The sequence below is a fragment of the Stegodyphus dumicola genome, chromosome X1 (assembly GCF_044657685.1).
Source record: "Stegodyphus dumicola isolate Sdum_Otavi_A_Nest chromosome X1, ASM4465768v1".
Taxonomy (NCBI): Eukaryota; Metazoa; Arthropoda; class Arachnida; order Araneae; family Eresidae; genus Stegodyphus; species Stegodyphus dumicola.
Window position 1 is genome coordinate 62,036,333 of NC_140780.1, and position 21,177 is coordinate 62,057,509.

General features: G+C 31.6%; 1 protein-coding gene across 5 annotated transcripts in view; it reads right to left on the reverse strand.

The window, feature by feature from the left end:
• Positions 1-20,330, reverse strand: part of LanB1 (laminin subunit beta-1) — a 157,635-nt gene extending 137,305 nt beyond the window's left edge. For 4 of the 5 annotated variants that reach the window (XM_035368911.2, XM_085807483.1, XM_085807482.1 and 1 more), the window contains exons 1-2: positions 20,185-20,330; positions 18,025-18,108 (exon numbers count right to left, since the gene is read on the reverse strand). In XM_035368911.2, the coding sequence (XP_035224802.1) occupies positions 18,025-18,108; positions 20,185-20,251 (151 nt within the window). In that variant the 5' untranslated portion in view covers positions 20,252-20,330. The remainder of the gene's footprint in view (positions 1-18,024; positions 18,109-20,184) is intronic. The other variant, XM_085807484.1, reaches the window with a different exon arrangement.
• Positions 20,331-21,177: the final 847 nt, after the last annotated feature.

The following is a 21,177-nucleotide window of genomic DNA, read 5'->3' on the forward strand; positions in this document are numbered from 1 at the left end:
TTTTTCTTTGACTGATTCCAATGCAGCTTCATTTTCAGTTGCTAGTAAGATTTTCAGCTTTATATTTTGATCATAAAACGTATGTTAAAAATGTGCTGATGAACTCAAGACCTTTCTAAACAGCTTCAGCAATGCTGCAATTACATTTCTGGATTTTTGAAATTAGCTTTATAAAAGTAAGGGATTTCTGACATTTCATTTGACTGCCATATTAAGAACTTGTGACGGAATATTCTTGTTCTGTTGCATCTCAGTTCTCTTCTACAGTTTCTATGAAAACTGGCTGGTTCTTTACAGTATGGCTTTCAATGGAGTCATATACTGCGTTCTGATGTACTTCCAATGTTACATTTAAAACAGTTAATTAAATTTGGTTCAGACAAGACAGTGATTTCAAGAATACATCATGACTTAGTAATATTGGATGCATTTAAATCTTTAGCCAATAATTTACCTATGAGTGTTGAACAACAAAGAGATACAAGCTGAAAACTACTTTCCAATTCTTTTCCCATTTTTTTTTTCCATTATGTGACATTATTGAATACAAAAAATTACAACTTTTTACATTTTGTTTCCAGCTATTTTAATGACACCAACAGCATAATCCTTAAATTTTCACTTCTATATAGTGTACAATATTACACCAACTAGCATTATAAATACCATTTTCAAATATCTTAAATTTTCACTTCTACATGGTGTAAAATATTAGACCAACTACCATAATACATACCATTTGATTAACTATGCATTACTACATTTCTCTATGCATTCTTCATAGCTACAATTTTCTATTCATTCTTCATCTATATACTACAATAATTTACCATTTAAGTCACTTTCAGATAAGGGCTTTTACCCAGGATGCAACACCTCCATTAATTTTAAATGAAAATTTTCTAAATTATGAAATTATGTATTTGCAGCACAAAAAATTTTACTTATTTGATGTTATATTTTAGATGTTTGTGAAAAGACATTTCTACAACATATTTACTTAAAACAGGAACCATATGTTTTGAGTGAGTGAGTGAGATTTTTGGCGCAAAACCAAAGATGATTATAATGCACCAAACATGAGGTAGGATGATCTAAACTGATGAAATAAAAACAAATTTTTAGTAAAAAAGGTGGACAAATGTACCAAATCCAGAGGATGAAGTCATAAGCGCACATTAAAATACCATACACAATCTTTCAAAACAGATTAGATTAAGTAATAAAAGACAGTCTCTTTTAAATAATAAAATAAATTACAATTGACCTCTCTTCCAATTAATCATATGTTTTGAATTGTAGCACTCATCACCGGGTTTATGTTCAAGTCCAGACAGACATGTAAGTGACACTTTTTGCATTGTAGTAACATGGCTTTTTAAAAATATTTTAAACAACTTTACTTCTTTCAAAAATTCTACTTTTTGCATTTGATAATTAGTCTAAAGGGGCTTTGTCCTTGAAGGACTATTGTTTTCGTTTTGCAGTTTTGCGTTGAATAACTATAAATGTCGGTTTCACTTTTCAAACTGTTGCCACCAAATGTTAAGAGTTCTGCATTATATTTGAAGAAATTAAATAATAAAAAATCTGCATAAATGTATGAATATTTCTTGTATTGTGATAAAACAACGGTCCATAGAGCCATCGAATTTTGAATGATGTAATCCTACTGTGAATATGGGCATGTGGAAGCCCAAATTTGAAATTTGTTTTATTATTGATTTCATATTTTGTAAAACTTTAACGAATTTTTGAGTAACAAACTCGATTTAAAAGCGAGCAATAGCAACACTCTATGAGGGGGGGAACCTTTTTATCTCCAGCGGGCGCAAAACTGTCTATCGGAAATTCTAAAGATATGCTCATTTTAAAATTATTTTACGACATTGCTACTGAACTGAATTTTATGGTTCAAGTGCAAAGAATATGATATTTAATAAATAAAAGTAACATGCAAAACGTTAAAGAAAAAACGCCCCTTTGGACATAATTTAAAATCTGACACATTTCAGATTTTTTTTAAATCACCACAGATTATCTTAAGATTTGATTTTAACACATTTCCATCACTTGGGAAAATAAGAGAATATCTCTTTAATCAATGATGATTTTTTTAAAAAAATTGCTAATTAAAATCAATGAAACCTGAGTAGAACACTTTACTTTCTGTATGACAATTTTTATCTGATTTAATGCCTACTGATGTTCCATTCCTGCTTCCACATGCAAGAACTTTAATTCTCATGCCTAGAGAGTTTTTGTCAGCACACATTTTACCTTTAAATTTTAACAACTGATTTAAAATTTAATGTCTCATAAAACAGCCCAGTTTCATTGGTATTGAAAATATCTTTCACTGCAATGATGAGAGATATCATCCTAAAAACAATTTTCCAATTCCAGCATCAGTTATTAAAGCACAATTTCAACATCAGTTATTCAAACATTGTTCCTCCGCTAATTTTTTTATAAAAGAAATGTTAGTTTGCTGCTTCAATCAATCCAGTGAACCACTTTAACACAATAAGGCAGGCTCTTGGAATCACTTGGTAAATTCAGCCTCTGTTTTTACAAATTTATGCAAGTACACAAAAACAGTGGTGTTCTCAGAATGATGAACCAGTTCAATCATGTTTATGGAACACCCTTATAATTTACCTTTGTCAGCTTCTTTTCTCACATATTGATATCACAGGCAGGAAGTATAGTCTTAATTTCTCCATATGATATGAGCTTCAGATTTGGAAAAGTTATATCCCTGGCAGATACCAGTTTGAATACATCCATTTTGTTCTAATGTTTATGTTTAATGGGGAACACGTTATAGTTTGCCACATGGATGAATTTTTGATGCAATAAATTTGCAACAATATAAACTGAAGAGAGATAAAAATAAAGTTTTATCCACGTGGAAAAGTTGGAAATGAAGATCATTTAAATCACCTATCTATCTGATCAAATGTCAAGATAATTCTGCTTGCTTTCAACTATGATGTTCTTCCAAGAATTATAAGTTGCTCTGTCTTTACGTGAACTTTATTTGGAGAACAAAGAAAGATGGAGGCAACAATGAAAGAACCAGTATAACAAAAATATTTATTACCCTAACAGAACAAACAAACAGGGCTGATTTAATGTGCTAAAAATTTTTCGATTAATCCTAATAGAAATCCTAAAAAATTATAAAATCATATACATATTTTCAATCAAACACATCAAATTTTGTTTCATTTGATTTTCATATAGTTAGATATTCACTTGAAATGTCACCAAAATCTTATGCCTACAAGAAATTCAATAGAACCTAAAATTTCATTCATCACATCCAGTAGTTCCTTTAAAGATGGATTCACTGGTCTGGACTTTGATTACATTGCGGTTATGGCAGTAAAAAGATTAAATCTTACACATACTGCTACTGAGAAATGGACCGATTACGAAGATGACAAAATAAAAATACCGGGTAACTAACGAAAGTCCTGGGAGGGAGGAAGTCACGATATATTGAGCATATATTTGGCAAAATTACAATCATAATGAAACACTGCGTTTAATAATCGTAACCAGAAAGTGTACAGAAAACTTAATTTATCCAATAATGGCTGAAGAAGTTGATATGACACATCTCTTTACATGAGTTTTTCCCTGACTCTAGTATAAAAGATTTTATGTAAGAGAATATGCTGACCCTCACAGAAACCCTTGTTAGCATGCATCCCTTAAATCTATGAAGTTTTGGAGATTTATAGCAAAAAGGTCACACGACTTTTGCTATAAATTGACTTTTGTTATAAATCATATGATTTTTGTTATTACAGATTTGAATTCACCTAGTATCAGAACACATAAAAGCTTTTCATTTGGTGTGGATTTCACAAGTTCATATGAAATTGGTGCTCGTTACATACTAAATGCTAATACCGTTTATTTTCGTATATAAACCACTAAACTTTCCTATGTAAATGTAATTTTCCTAGAACTGTAGGCCTTAAGTTATAGAATATGCTCAAATGTAACTTGTTTTGATGACATAAACTGCCAAAATATTACATGGAAAATACAAATTAAATTGCTATCTAAAAGTTAAATTATCTTTGAATTTACACCTGGTTAGATTACATACATGCACATACGCACAGAAGCTTCCTTAATAGCACGTGCCATTTTGTAAAATAGTACTATTCCTTAAACGACACTGTTCAACATAAGATGAAGCAATTTGATTTCATCAAACACAGATTTTTAACCTAAAAGTAAGTTTTCATAATAATAGAAGATAAATATTCAAATAACTAAAAACAAAACATCTCAAGTATAATGCATATCAATAGATCTTACAAGTGTAACAACAAATTAAAATATTTATCAACATATAACTTTAGACAACGGTGCATAATTTTTATATATCACAACATTTTTACATATTAGACATATAAAATTAGTAACGAAAGATGGCAACTCAAATATTCAAATTTTGACTAAATATTTTACTTTATTAATCAAGATTAGATTATGTTATATACATTTTTCTGTTAGTATTTTAGTACAAAATGATAACAAATACCAAATATGATTAAGCAAAATGCAGAAAATATTTGAGAAATGCAGCATAATTACAAATATATATATATATACTGACACTCAATATAATAACAAGTCATATCCTAAAGTAAAAAAGATGTTACATGAAGTAGTACCTAGAATAATAGTAAATTTAATATACTGTCATCAACTGAGGACTTTGTAAAAGATCGCTCACTACAATGAGCAGTCGTTATAACAAGTATTGATTGTACTAATCAAAAATCTAACAAGAAATACTAATTATCACAATTATAATGACTGACATAAAACTAACTAATGTTCTTATAAACAATAAGCATTAAAATTTATAAAGTAGAAAATTTCAAACGAATTCATTGTACTACTAATAAGGCCTTTAAGTATAAGAGAAAATGCTTTATATCACTTATAAGTAAGACTTGTTAACACTTGCATGATACAACATAAGATAACCTTTTAAAAGATTTACTCAAATTACATTTGCATTAGGAAAATTATACTGGACTCATATGCTTTAAAGTGAAACTATTGGTATGCATACATTTAAGAAACAGAATATTATTTAAAGTTTTGCTCAAAACACAGGTCACTTTTTTAAACCCCTAATTTCGAATTATAGTCATAATTTCTAGAATACTTTTTCTTCATGTTAATCTAATTATGTGTATTAATAAAAATATCATATACATCATAGGAAAAATTTTTAAATGATTATGTTTAATATGAAGGATAAAATTACATTGAAATTTTACAAAACAAAATCAAATACACGACAATATTTAATTTTACAGAGTTAATTTTAAAAATGTAAATAGTAACATACATCTCCTTATATGTAATTTATGCAGTAACTAACAGACGATATTTTGGTGCATTTCTCACATACTATTTCCTCGCACAAAATTCAATTTCAGTTTGTGGGTCTCAGGATATTTTCTCAGAATGATACTGATATTTAATTTTGACACATCCTATTTTCATTAGTTAAATAATTTTTTTGCTATTTAATGCAATTTTTTCCTTCAAATATATTAACCTGGCATAAATCTGTAGATAGTCCAAACATTTACAGCTGCCAAATCTAACATACTGTACAATGTAAAAACTTACCATTATTTAATGCCATTCTTACAGTTTCAAGCCATTTTAAGGACAATCTCTATTCCCATTCCTCAGGAACATACTGTTTATTTTTGGGGGGAGGGAGGAAATGTTTCAAAGTTAGAGAATAAATAGAATAATGTTTTTCTACAGAATGGAAAGTTTATAAAAACTTATGTTTATCAGCAAAAATCACAAAAAAAGAAAAAAATGATTAAATTTAAGAGTGGTACATGAGATAAGCATGGATGCCTGTGAAGGGGTTTTTGGTGAGGAATTTTTTTTAAAAACTATAGGTGATGCTAACATAAAAAAATGCAATGGCTAGACAAAGAACAATAAAGACAGCTTTAAAATGATTATAACACCAGCAAGTGTTTGACGTGACTTTTGCTATAGAGTATAACCCACTGTAGGCAGGTAACAAAGCCAGCAATAACAGAATGCATTCATTATATTTGGATGTAGAGATGACATCTCCTGACAAATCAGATATTTCAGTTCTTTGCAAACAGGAAAATGATAGAGTAAACTTTGGAGACCAACAAAGCATGGAAGCTAACAGTGCCTACTAATGATACAGTCATTTCTGAAGGTCTGAAACAGGAACACACTCATCAGATGTGCAATATGACTAGGTGCTCCATCTAACTATTGAGAACTAAAGGTCTATAAATGCTACTAAGACCTTTATCTCTCAATCCATAGTTCGCAGATCACTGGTGCTCCTCGAAGCCACTTCAAGTGTTCCGTGAAAAGAATCAAATACACAGTAAAAACTGTTACATGGAATCATAATTCACAAACTTATTAGTTATATATGCAGCATTGTAAACTTATATACATCTAATTGTTAGGAAAATTTATGGTACATGCTAAACTAAGTAGCACAGAAAAACCAAGCAGGTTACCTCACTAAGATTGTCAAGAAAAAGGTCCGTTCACTGGCATACATGAAGAGAAGCTGTAGACAAATCATCAGAATAAAAGTTTTGGATGCAGGGGAATGTGAAAACAAAGGAAAACGACCTCAGTAATGAAATTATTTGCAAAACGAAAGAGTACATGAAGGGCAAAGGATTGATTCTGAGCTTCATGCCAACACTGCCATGCACTTCCACCAAACCTCTCCAGCAGTACGTTTTCAGTTTTAAAGTGTTTTAAAGTCAGCAGTCAAAGCAATTTGTTTTGTTGATTTCCAGTAATAATATTAATTCAATTTTATAAAATAATTTTTAATCATGATTTCATCGAATTAAGGCACCAATGCTTTAAAGCTTATTTGCACCTAGTGTGGCTGTACCAGTTGTACCGGCTTTGACATCAGCCCTGTTTCTATTCTAAGTGTTTTGAAAAAAAAAATTGTTAAAGTTTAAGATTTCCCAACTTATGTGATCGAGAACCAAGGCTGTGGACAATGCATCTCTTTCTTAAAAAGTTGACATCACATGCTCATATAAAAACCTTAAAGCTTTGCATTTGTTTTGCAAGTAGTCCAACCATTTAACTGGGTGTTAAGTTGACATCACATGGTCATATAAAAACCTTAAAGCTTTGCATTTGTTTTGCAAGTAGTCCAACCATTTAACTGGGTGTTATGTTTGAAAAAAACGGGATCCTAAATCCATGAAATCATGCCATGCTGTCCCTTTGGGGAATGAAGTAGTTTATGTGTGCACTTACAGTAACAAGGTGCTGCTTAGATGCAAAACAGTTGTAGATGTTAATGCCTCCATGAAGCAAAAAATGAACTCCATCTGTCCAGCAAGGCATTACATATCTGGTTCAGTTTCTGCACAATTTTGAACAAAAGGTCATGTGGCAGAGGTCTCTTTGAGCATTATTTACCAGTAAACATTAATGACATGACCACAGTCTGTATTAATAATGATAAAAAAATTTCATGAAGAATAGAGCATGCAGTGAATGCCAAAAAGCCCAGCTGCACAAAAAAGCAACTTCACGAAAGCAAATCATTCTTGTAGCTGTTCCAGATGCGAAGGCTACATTCTGATGCAACATGACTGGAATCATCAACTGTATACAACGTACATTTAAAAAATAAATAATAATAATAAATTCTGTGTATTCTGACACTTGATTTGCAATTAATAAAAGAAAACCATTTGTTATGCTAAAAGTGAAGATCATGACAAAGTGATGATAGAATGGATAAGACAGCATTGCAGCAAAGATCAATGCTAATGGTTCAAGTCAAAATATTTTGTGAAAAAAAATGAGACTTCAAAAGTAGGTGAATATATTCAAACAAGTTGGTTAACCAAGTTAAAAATCCATACTCTATGAGGCAGTTAAAAATTTCAGGTGAAAAGCTTCAGCTGATAATACAGCAAATGAACAATTTTCAGATGAATCTATTGAATTCATTAACAGCTAAAAGTTACTTATAATGCTAATAATACTGACCTTTTCTGATAATGTGTGCCTTGAAAGTATTTTGGCAAGTGTGAAAAAAAGCCCCAACTGGTATCAAAGATTCCAAAGTAAGAATAACAATTTTAACAAGCACAAATGCTTCAGGAAGGCAGAAATGTAAACTTTTCGTATTTGGAAAAAGTACACGACCTCAGGCATTTAAAAAAATAAAGATTTTCCCTGTCATCCATCATTCAAATGAAATGGCATGTATCATACAAACATTAATGAATGGTTTGGTTTGAAAATCATTTTCTACCTCTGACATGGGAACACTAGAAATCAGTCGATTCATCCCAAATAATGCAAAATCTGTCCTAATCATAGACAACTGTTTGGCTCATACTTCAGTACATTTTAGAAAAAAATAACATCTTTATCTGATTCTTTCCCCTAAACTGTACATCAATCATTCAATTAATGGATATTGGAATGCTGCACACAGTGAAATGCAGCCACTTTAAAATCTACGCAATATTTTCTGACCATTCAAGAATATTTGAAATATTTCAAAAACATCTGCTGCATAGAGCAAAGTTTCTTAAACTTTTTTCAGTCACGACACCTTTTTATCACTGAGATTTTTTCGCGACCCCATAAATATTGCACAAACCCGACACACGGGTGAGTGAAACTCTCAATTTTTTCACTTGTACTGTAATATACTATTGCAGTTTTAGGTCATTAACTTTAATTTTTAATTTTGAAACATAGAACAACGTGAAAATTTTAAATAAGTAACAGTCTAAATGACAGCACCACGTGCAAAGCAAGTAAAATAAATGTTTATATTATAAAAAGATTGCATCGAAAAGTTTTAATTTTTTTCTTTGTCTGTATTGTCTTATCTTTATCTATTTTCAGATACATTGTGTAAAAATATTTGGTAATTGTAAAATTATCATTATAAGTTAAAGAAATATCAAAACTGCCAAAACTTTTTATGAGCCCTGTATCCACAGTTTAAGAAACCCTCGTGTAGAGCAATTGCAAGGTATGAACAGATATTTTTAAAAAAATGTTTTGCATAATTTAAAGCTAGCTACCATATTTTCTGGAAATGATGATAAAAGCCATGAATTTGACAGTTTTCAGTTACCATAAACAAATGACAAAATTTCCCAATTAATGTAATTCATAAAAAAAATGTGGAGAAATGATAATAAATGAGGATTATATAACAGAAGTTTTTAGTGCAATGACTATCATCAATCCAGTGCTCCAATCATCAATCAACTAATGGATGGCAAAATCTGTAGTATGGTTTTAAATCCAAAAAAAAAAAAAAAATCAATACTGATAGGGAAGAAAGTGATAAAAGGGTTCAGAATTAAACGATTTTGATTGAAATTTTAATAGGAATTCTCAACACGGTAACTACATGACTGAACAAGAAATAAAGTTTGTCTATGAAAGAGCTTAAATTTATCCTGAAAGAAATGTTTAATAAAACAAACTATTATTGAACTTTTCTTGTAAAAAATTTCAATTTCGTTAAGGTCATAAACGATTCATTATTTCATAAACAGCTATTTCATATTTTTTTATTTTGTAATCTCTACAAGTCATCTTATTAGATTTAAAATGAGGACCTAACATCCAGAATCTCTGAATTTTAGACTTTGTACTAGGCAAGCACACACAAATACATGTACAATTTATTAGTCTTCATTGGTAACATTCTTACTCAGAGAGCAAAACTGTCTGTTTAGGTCTTTCAAAACATAAGAGTAATTTCCATAAATTCATACGATACATATAATAAGTTTTTAGAATTAACGTAGATTTAAGGATGCCCCTTGGATTATATCTAAGTTGTTGTTTTGTTGTTTCATTTATAGCCAAGTTGTTATGGTAACCTGAGTTGTTAAACGGTATGGAAACACTATTATGATGTAATTGGTTGTGTGATTGCGGTCAATTTGAATGATGGGAAAAGATTTGGAAAGTGTGTGTGTCGGATTTTGGATAAGAAGCACATTGTTATTTTGTGGTATCAAGGTAAAATGGCTGAATGCAGTAAGATTAATTTGAAGTTTCTGTACAATTTGGAACGAAAGGAAAAAAAGCATGAATTGACTGGTGTGCAAATGAGGGTTTACTTAGTAGCCATTATTAAGTGTCCTGTTTGTAGGAAGGAAATGAATTGGATTGGATTGGATTATTGTAATTTGGCACAAAACCTGTCAAGGTTATCTGCGCCAGACAAATGGTAACAATGCAATTAGTCATTTGTAAAAACTTCCAGCTTAGGTAAAAAGAGACAGATTACAATCTATGATAAAAGCTGATATCTTTTAAAAAACAGGTTAAGTCTATAATAAAAGCCAATATCTTTTAAAAACAGAAACAAATTACGATGATGTGTTTTTCCAATTAAATTTCCTAAGTCCAGTTCTGAACAATTAAAATGTTTTTGGCAAAAATAATTAAAATTCTAAGAAGGAAATGTGTATGGTTAAACGTCGGACAATACTGATACTACAGAAGATATTTTTGTGAATTTATGTGGCGACACAAGTATACAGATTCTAGTTCTAATTTTAGGAAGTTTTGGATGCTGTTTAGGAATTTTATTTGCCTGAAGACACGTAAATTTGTAAATAAGATAAGTGGATATTTGCTTTGTGTAGTTGCTAAGATGAATTTCCTTTATGTTATTTTATTGATTAATTTAAAATGTAGTTTATTGAGATTACATATTTTTTGTTCGCTGCTACTTTGACATTTTAAGTGAATATAGATCAATGTGTACATAGACAAAGTCAAGGGAGTGTGCAATGCCTAGTTTGAGCAATTCTCAGAATTTTTTTTTTTTTTTTTTTTTTTTTTTTTTTAAGTGAAAAAGTCGTTGTGCATTTGGATACAGAGTTTGTGCAATTCTTTGACTTATTATTTTGGATTATTTAATTATAGCAAAGCAAACAATCGGTCTCCAGGATGATTTTTGGCGCATGCATAAACTCGGTGTCCATGTACCGCCAATTATTGCCAAGGGGCATCCGTAAATATATTTTTACCATTTTCAGATATCATATAAGTTTCCAAATTAATAACATATCTGATTTTAGGAAGGTGACACAGAAAAATAAAAATTTTTAGTTTGAATATATGTTTTGCAAACATTAGAAGTCAATCATCATAATAAACATGCAACAACTAGACATCTTGGAAGTGACCTTTAAATTCCTTGACAACTCACAAAAACTAATTTTTTGAAAACAGAACTTAGATCTTGATTTTACACGATAGTTTGCTCTTGCTTTTACTGAAAATCCAAGTTGTTCTTACTGAAATCCACACTTTTGTGTTATCCATCATAAAACAAATGGAAATCCCTTTCGTTGTGCTGCTTCTTTGAAACTTCTGACAAGAGAATAAATTCAGTACTAAAATGTGCAGTTTCCTTCCCACAATGCAAATACTCCTAGCAAAACAAAACTATAGCTACAGAAGGTCACAATCAAAAATATTTTTGACCTATATAGGGGAGATATTTTTAATGGATTATTTAAAGTTTAATTATAACAAAGCAAACAATCGGTCTCCATGATGATTTTTCTAATGGATTCTAATGGAATATTAATGTTACACATGGGGGAAAAAAAAGAAAAAAAGGGACCTCATGTAACCAACCCATTTTACAACCAGAAACAGATCCCAGTGACTCAGACAGCAGTCAGACCAAAGAATATGTACTGTTAAGAAGGAAAACTTTGCAGCAGCAGGAGTGGCTCCTTTCGAACGAAAAGGGAAACAGCTGCACATGCATGAAATATTTGTCACCAAAAAGTGCCAAAGCTCGAAGCTGATGTAGAAGTTCGAGCAGGTTCAACGGTCACGTTTATCAAGAGTTTAAAGCTGTGTGATTCCAGTTTTTTTCCCTCCATATTGAAGGATATAAAATCAGACATCAAACTGCAATATGGATAATGCAAGTTCAATGGCCAGTCAAAGTGAAACTTCACCTAATTTTCTTATTCATCTTAACCCCTGTTCCTCAACCTCCTGTACACGTGGTGGAGGAGGTAAACCTCAGTCAGGTCCGGTACATCACAGAGGGGAAAATTCTCCCCAACAGGTTACATCGCCAAATCCCTTGGTGAATTTTCCCTCTTCTTTCTAGCAGCGTAGAAGACAAACTGGTTTACATTACGTCTATGGAGCCTTTCCTTCTTTACATAGACGCTCTTTGGTCAGACATACTCATGAAAATATGAAGGTTTTTTTTTCATTTGTTTCACACTTTAGCAATTAATTCTGACTAAAATAGCACAGCATATGTTTTGTTTAAATCCATTAGGTTGTAGATGAAATGACCTAATCTACTTATAGAATTTCTCACACACATACATTTAATCAAATTAGTGATTCCATAGGAAAGGTGGCATAGTGGCTAGCGCATCGCACAGCAGCAATACAGGTCCGGGGTTTAGCCCCCGGGCAGGACAAGGTCGACTCAGCTTTTCATCCCTTGAGGGGGTTGATAAAATGAGTACCAAGTTCGCTTGGGTACTAAACACCTGGGCTCCTGTGACAAGCTGACCACTTGTTCAAAGGGCGCATGTTCACACATCCCGGGGCTCACAGTCAAGAAAGCAGATTTTGGGCCACTGAGGGCCTTGGATCACTAGGGCTGTTGTGGCACAGAATTTTTTTTTTAAGTGATTCCATAAAAAAACTGACAAATATTTTTATCTACATTCTTTTCTTTCTCTTTAGAAACATGACAATTCACATAATTTAACATTAAGATCTAATATTATTAAAACAGACATAAATATGGTATATAACATGGGTTCTGCTAAAATTACCCAGAAAGTTGGTTTCATTAGGGAATCGGATTTTCTTGAAGCTTTTCACATTCACAAAAATTTATCCAGTTTAGTCAATGACTTTAATTCCAATCCAGTCTTGCCTAATGCCTTTAAAATTCTACCAATTTAACCCTTCACTTTTCATTAATATTTCTGCTGACAGATGGCACTATCAGCTTTACCACTGGTCACCTGTACAGCATAAATATGATCGACATTCACTTTTTCGCTATTGAAAAATTTTTTGCTCCTGATGAAGGGGGACCCGTTTTACCCTTGAAATCGATTGGGAACTTCAAAATCTATGCCGAATACAAGGTTGTTGATTTGCCTAGTGCGGCCCAAACGTAAATTATAAAAGTATTTAAATTTACACATTTTTATTAAAAAATAAATGTTTGAATTTAATTCATATATAATCGATTCATTGGCATTTATTTTAAAATAAAAATTTTTAAAAAAAATCTTAGTATGTCCTGATGTATTAACTGCAAAGTGATATTCAACTGAAAGAAAAATTTGAAAATGTTACTTTACTGGAGTTCCATAAAGATTACCTATCCCGCGATAAATATCCTAATTTTCATAATCATGCTTTATTAATGTCTTCAGCTTTTTGGCAGTACCTATATTTGTGAACAATTATTTTCAAAAATGAAGCATACAAAAAACACAAATAGGACAAAGATCACTGACAAACATCTTGAAAATGCATTAAGAATTGCAACCTCATCTATTGAACCCAATATCGATTTGCTTGTTCAACAAAAGCAAATTTTTCCATCTCATTAATTTGAATTTTTTCCATCTTTATGAAATCCAGACTAAATGAAACGAAACTTTTACAAATTAATAATAAATATGTACCTATACATATCTAATCCAAATTTTAAAAAAATAAGAAGTTATTTTAATAAAACAACACAGAGTTAATTTATTTTAATTTGTTAAAAAATATTGCATGTGTGGCCTCGCAATTTTTTTTTCCTTTGCAACATGGCTAAGTTTAGACACCCAGGGTATATAAGAATACAAGCATGCTTGTATCTTACATGCCATATTCACCAAAATCTGCTTTATGTACTTTTAAGGTGATATTCATTTTGTTCGAGATTCTAAATATTGGCTTATTTTTATTACGGAATTTAGAGCAAATGGAAGTATATTTCCCTATATATCAATGATAAAAAATAATAGCCACAATTGCAAATCATGCACTAAAATCTAAAAAGAATTTGGATACTTCTTACAGAAAAGAATCATCAGTTATAAAGTGATAGCATAAAAATAGGTTATAAACCATACAATGAATAATTTTTCAAACTCCATTTACACTTTTGAATGAAATTAACATAGTCTTCTTGATGGGAGAGGGCTCTTGAGTAAGTACACATGAAAGGTTCGCAATTTGGCTAGCAGTCAGTTCCTATATGGCACGAAATCTGAAAGTTCAGTATCCAAAACAATCTAATATCCGGTCCTCTGACCCAGCAGCAAATAAATAAATAAATATAATACTAAACAAAGAATTTCTCTTTCCTTAGAAAATCAAGAAATGAAGATTACTCAAATGAAAAAAGGGCAGGTATATAATAAACGATTTTTCTCCCAAGTGAGATTCTACATGTCACTTTCAAACTGCTGGCTAGGAAATCTCACTATAGCCAATAATAATACACTGATTTGCCAATGTCTAGATAATAGCCAGGGTCACACTTTCACCCCTTAAGTGTTTGTGGGCAGGTAGGTTCAGCATTGTGTATCTGCCATTCAATGGAATCTCTGCAAGTCCTAAATTCTGTTACCCATTACCTCGCTAAATTCTAAAAATTTTGCTCCCTTATAATTCTGCTGCCCACTGCCTCTCCTACATCCTAAAAATTTTACCATCCCTAATTTTTAATGCCTGGTGCTCCTCAAAATGCTGAAGTTTTCGCATCAACCATCGACTTTTGCCCAAGGACAACTTATACTCAAGGCCCGCCAGTGTAAAAATATTCTTTTGTGTTTTCGGTGGCCTCCGTGAAATTTCTACTGACCGCAAAATGGCGCTACTATTCCACTATGCTTTGCGACGTTAACAATGAACAGAATGGTACCCGAGACAAATAATTGTCTTGTTATATGCAAAATTTAAAAACGATTAATCTGTAGTAGTCAGAAATTATACATTTCTTTTTAATAAAAATATTCTTATTTTAGAAAGAAAGCATGAAATTTCAAATTATCCCATTTTTCTTTTTTCATATATTTCTTTTTCAGCTACTTGATTCTGATTTTAATTCCTGCCTGCATCTAGATATATGCTATTTTTAATTGTAGATTTACCTATTCTAATTTAAGGGTAATTTAGAGCACATGTTTTACTTTTAAATTATTTAAATAGTACGAAGTTAGCAGGTAGCTTCAGAACATAAACTATTTCAGTGCAAAATTTTCATTGTATTAATATCAGTTGTCCTGTACAACAAAATAATTTGGAGCCACTATTAAATATGTAATTAAAAAATTAATAAATGATTATAAAAATTTTTTTTATACATAAGAGAAAAAGCATTTCTAAAAGCTATTTGGTTTTAGGTACTAAAGATTTTTTCTTTTTTAATTAATATAAAATACTTTAAAAAATATGAAAAAAATAAAATTTTAAATAATGCATATTTAGAGCTCTGAAGAGTAAACGCAACATTACAGATATTCAAAATAATACCAAGTATTTCAATATTACCGTCAGCATATAATAATGACATACATGACATTAATCACAATGAATCTTATATAAAATTTTAAGCCTGTTATTGATGAATACCAAGTATTTCAATATCACCTACAGCGTATAATAACAACATGTATGATACACAATGAATCATATACTCCCACTGTCCCAAATTAGTTGTTACATTTGAGTACTGATTATTGATACTGAAGATTTTATGATTTTGTTTGCACATTTTCCAAAAATTTCAGGGCGATATATTATCAATTAACAACAACTTTACTGACCAAGCATTCCCTCCTTAAATCAGTACATAATTAGTTTTAAAAATCCAGCTTTCGCACACCCTTAAGCCACGCCCCATTTTGTAAGGACTCTTTCATCAGTAATTGCTTAAAATCTTCAGGGTAATTAAATGTAAATTCAATGATCTGTCTTGCCTATATGAGCAAGTTTGCCTTAGAAATTCTTCCACGAAGGCATCCCTCATCTTAAGCAGACAACCTTCGAGGTTTTGCCTTAATCACATAAACACGATCTTTCTGAAATACGGGCAGTACGGTCCTTACAAAATGGGGTGTGGCTTAACAGCGTGCAAGCCCTCTAAATTTGCATCGATAAAATAGTCCCAAAATAAGTGCTACATTTGTGGAAAGTAAAAACCGAGAATGAAAACCTAGTATGCAGCATTACATTCCTTGTAGTACACCTTATAATTTTACAGATTTCCATCAACTAAACTGCACTGAAAGTTATTTATACGACTCCACCTACTTGAAATGTAGCACCTAATTTGGGACAAAACTTTCGACCTAAGGTTAGCAACTAGTTTGGGACGGAGGGAATATAAAATTTTGAGACTACTAGTGTTGAATACTAAGTATTTCAATATCATTGACAGCATATTTTAAAAAATAAAGCCTTATTCCCTAAAACAAATATGATACTTTTATTTCAGAAAGAAGAAAAAATGAAGCTGAATAACACACATATTAAGAAGCTTATTTATATACAAAAGCTGAGCGAAAGAAACATACCAAAAGAATTTTAAAGCTTTAAAATTTTATGTGATGATGGCTTTTGTTTAAGAAATTTTGTATTATGTATTCGTATTAAATCTATATTACATGAAACTGATGGAAATGCTATCCATCCAACAGTTATATGTTGTGAATAATTATTTAAATACAATCGTAAAAATTTTTTTAAAAGGAAGAAAACTAGTACGCAACAATATATCATCCTATGTTACTATTAGTTACAGTAGCACGTTTTAATAAAATACACTTTGACTAATCTTTGGAATATGGTAACAGGTAGTTTGGCGACATTTTGTTAAGGCGATAAAGGTTACTAGCTAGGACTTTAGCAGAGTATATTGATAAAGTCAAGAGTGTGCGCAATACTATTTTTGTGCAATTCTGGGATTTTTTTAAAGTGAAAATAGGTCGACGTGTACATGAATACCGTGTATGTGGAATTCTTAAAAACGCAGCAAGCAGTGGGCCATTCTGCACATTCTCCCAATTTCGCACCTAACCTTCGTCATGATTAAGCACTTTTGTTTCATAAAAGTTCTAGCATAAGTGTAATTCGGCTAGCCGAGTGTTGGAAAAAAAAATGTTAAAAAAAATATGCCTTAACTTTGTGAAAACTAAATGGCGTCCAAAAAAAAAAAACTAGCAGGTTGTTGTAGCAGGGTTGGTTGTCAAATTTTCGCCAAGTTACCAAAATCCAAAGATTAACCTACACTTTTTGTTAATAACCAGCCACATTACAAATAGAGAATGTATAGAAAAAGTGTAGCAGAATGCGAGCGTCACCCAGTGATGAATTTTGGGAAAGCCACCGAAAAATGGGAACCAGAATTTCATTCAGTCTGGCAGGCCTTGAGCATAAGTTGGCCTCGCTTTTGCCATACTAGTCTATTGGGGGAGTTAGCGTTCTGTCTGAACAACAATAAGAGAAGCTACACTGTTGCTGTACCTACATCATCTTACTAGATTTAAACTGACAATATAAAATCTGGAAATTTCCGAAATCCAGAATCTCTGAAGTGACAACGATTCTAGATCTTAAACATCGTACTATATTATACAGAATAATAAAATATTTAATTTATAAAATGACCATATTAAAAATATAAGTTATAAAGCAAAACCTTTGGCATGCACTCTATTGAGAATTAATCTTAGATAATATTACACAAATTATCAAATTAATGACCAAAGTAATAACTAAAAATATTTTCAGATTAACATATTAATACATACTTAATTTTCAACAGTACTTAAAAATAATACATTTATAAAATAATGAAACTCTTTGGAAGCTCAATTAATGGATCATTTCCAGACACAGAATATGATGCAAGAATAAAAATAATACCTTGATCCCGATCATTTCGTCCTCGATCAGCTCGTCGCCGTTCACTTCTTCTGGAAGAAACTCCATTTTCTGCCAAAGCAGAACCTGAATAAATTATGAAAAGATTAAAATATAACTTCCAGATTTTGCCAAAATTTTATAGGTACATTTACATGCAAATAAGCATTTTGCTTGTTTCCAATGGCATTAACATCTACTTTCCCTTCCATATTTCATATTAAAAAAAAGGTGATATTAAAATTGTGTAAAAAAGAATTAGATCAACCACATTTTGAATACTCATTAGAATTAAAGGTAAAAGTATAGTTTAGGGTACCCCTTGGCGAAACTTGACGATTTTTGGCGGCACATGGATACCGATTTTGTGCAATTATTTGACTCATTTTTTTGGCTTGCGAAGCCAAAATAACAAGACAAACAATTGCACAAACTCGGTATCCATGTACACATCAACTTATTTTCACTTCAACCCCCCCCCCCAAATTGCACAAAAATGGCATTGCGCACTCCTTTGACTTTATCCATGTACATGTCAACCTATTTTCACTTTAAAAAAAACCTCGAATTGCACAAAAATGGCATTGCGCACTCTTTTAACTTATGTACATGTTAACCTATTTTCACTCAAAAAATATCCCAAAATTGCACAAACTTGCATTGCGCACTCCCTTTACTTTGTCCAACGAAGTCCGAGACTTCAATTCAGAACACTGATTTACATAACTCTTATTCTTTCTGATAATAGCAGAAGATATTTAGGTTGAATCACACAGGAAGCTACACAAACCACAATAAAAATCCTAGGAGGTTTTCTACACATGATGGAATCAATATATATAAAAGTAGAAGGGGCCTACTCTGAAAGGGATGCAGAGCAAATTTTGTTCAAGTAAGTTTCTGACATTTCATTGGCCTTATCACCTCCTCTATTTTCTTCCCAACACCCCCTTTTTTTAAAATAAATATCTAGTAGTTTACTGAAGACTTGCAAAATTTAAAATTCAGATATAACAAGACTATTTACACAATACTTTGGTTTCAAACTATACTATGCTTCGAAAAGAACTAAAGGCGAAAATGTCATCAAAACCATTTACAAAATTACTGAATTAATAACAGCATGTATTAACAGTCATCTTGCTTCCTTTTGAATTCTCCCTCTACACCCAAACTTTTTCTGAATCAAAACACCTAGAGCTTAAAGCAGATTCAAATGACTACCGATATTTCTATCTCAAAAAAGGCTTCCACGAGGACAAGCCAAAATACATTACCACTTGCACTTTTAACTGACAAAAGAAAAATTTTACACACATGTACAGGCATCTTTAAATAAGAGAGAAAATAAAATACTGCCCAAAAACATGTTAATTAATAATTTTAACATTATATGATTCTTGCCTAACATTTTTAAACCAGCTTTTTTGACAGACAAGAACTTTTTTTTTTTTTTTTTTTAAATTTTATAAGTGGTTGTACAAGTGTCAGTAAACATAAAACCTGATGGCTTGAATGTTTTTATTATAAGTAGCATGCAGTAAAAACATTCAACAAATCATATCAGGCTTCACCAAATTTAAATCTTGATTCTCAATTCCAACAACTTTGTAAGTACACATCTAGTTAAGTACTATAACAACAATATTCATTCCTATTAATTAGTATATGTATGCATGTAATAAATCTATCAATAACTTAACCTCCCTCAGCCCAAGAAAAGATTTTCTCAACACTGCATTTCAGTTAAAAAAAAAAAAAAATTCACCCCTAAATTAGAGAATTATCTTTAATGTGGTGGACAGATGTTTAAATGTCCCAATGATCGCCCCCCCTCCCCTCCGTGGCGGGTTGTGATCTGCTGGAGATGACCACACCTTAAGGAAATTTATAAAAGCTTTCTTTATGCATATGAATATAATACAGCGAATGTAAAAATTTACTGAAATGACAGATTATCATTTTTCATACAAACATTTATAAATGCGGAAGAATATAATGTGTGATTAATTTCATCAAAAATCTCATTTTGAAGAGGAAATGGTGATATATTTATCGCGTCTACACAAAAAAAATATCATTTGATGAAAGTTATGTTACTCCTCACGCATTTACTATTGCTATAAAATATATATTTCCTGTCAAATAAAAATTATGACAAACCTGCTATTAACAGACACACACACAGCGCCAACATCTCTACCTCCACGATATTTCCGCATTTCCCCATAACGAACAGTACCACCTCAGCCAACCCGACGACGAGATCGAAAGCCTCTGGAAGACCGCTTAAACAGACAAGACAGACAAAGTAGACAGATGTATTATTTTGCAACCACTAAGGCTTTCTACCCGCAGAGCGAAAAATCAAGTTTAGGTGCGAAAGAAAGGTACACAGAGGGTAAATTCGTATATCAGAGGAAAATGTTTCCGGCCTGGTCACTAAAAAGGAAACGATTCAAGGAAAATCTAAAATTTTATGGTACATGTATTCCCTGGGTCAAGTAGGTCCTTTATCTCGGGGTAATCCTCAGATAAGTAGTTTCGAGCACATAAAGCACAACTTTCCCTTAATTGCTCGGAACAGCGTTCTATCTATTGACTACAAGCTATCTATTGACTACAAGCTACTCATTTACAAATACATCCTGCGTCCAATATTATGTTATGCATGCTCTATATGGGCTTACTCTTGTCGTACTAATAGAAAGAAACCACAAACGGCACAGAACTGCGTTCTGCGCCCGACAACAGATTTGCCATGATTACGTACATAACAACAAATTTCACAAGGAACTGAAAGTTGAACTACTAAAGACCTGTTACTATCGGCTTGACAAAAATCTTTTATGAAAATAAAAAATTGACAGATAACCCTGTTATCAAAAATCTGTCACTACAATGTCAACGACCTTCTGAACTGTAACAGACCAATGTCTATTCTAAACAGGAATGATGATTAATTACTGGTTGTAATTTTATCTGCTAATTATGTATTGAAGAAGTTTTCAATGCAAACAACAACAAACAATGCTTCAACCGGAACCGTGAAGTCTACTTCCGGTATAATGTTTCTCTACGGAGTTTCGCAGTTTTTCAAGCTATATTTTCTAATTTTAAGTTTTCATTTACTCTCCATATATTTTGCTTAACGTT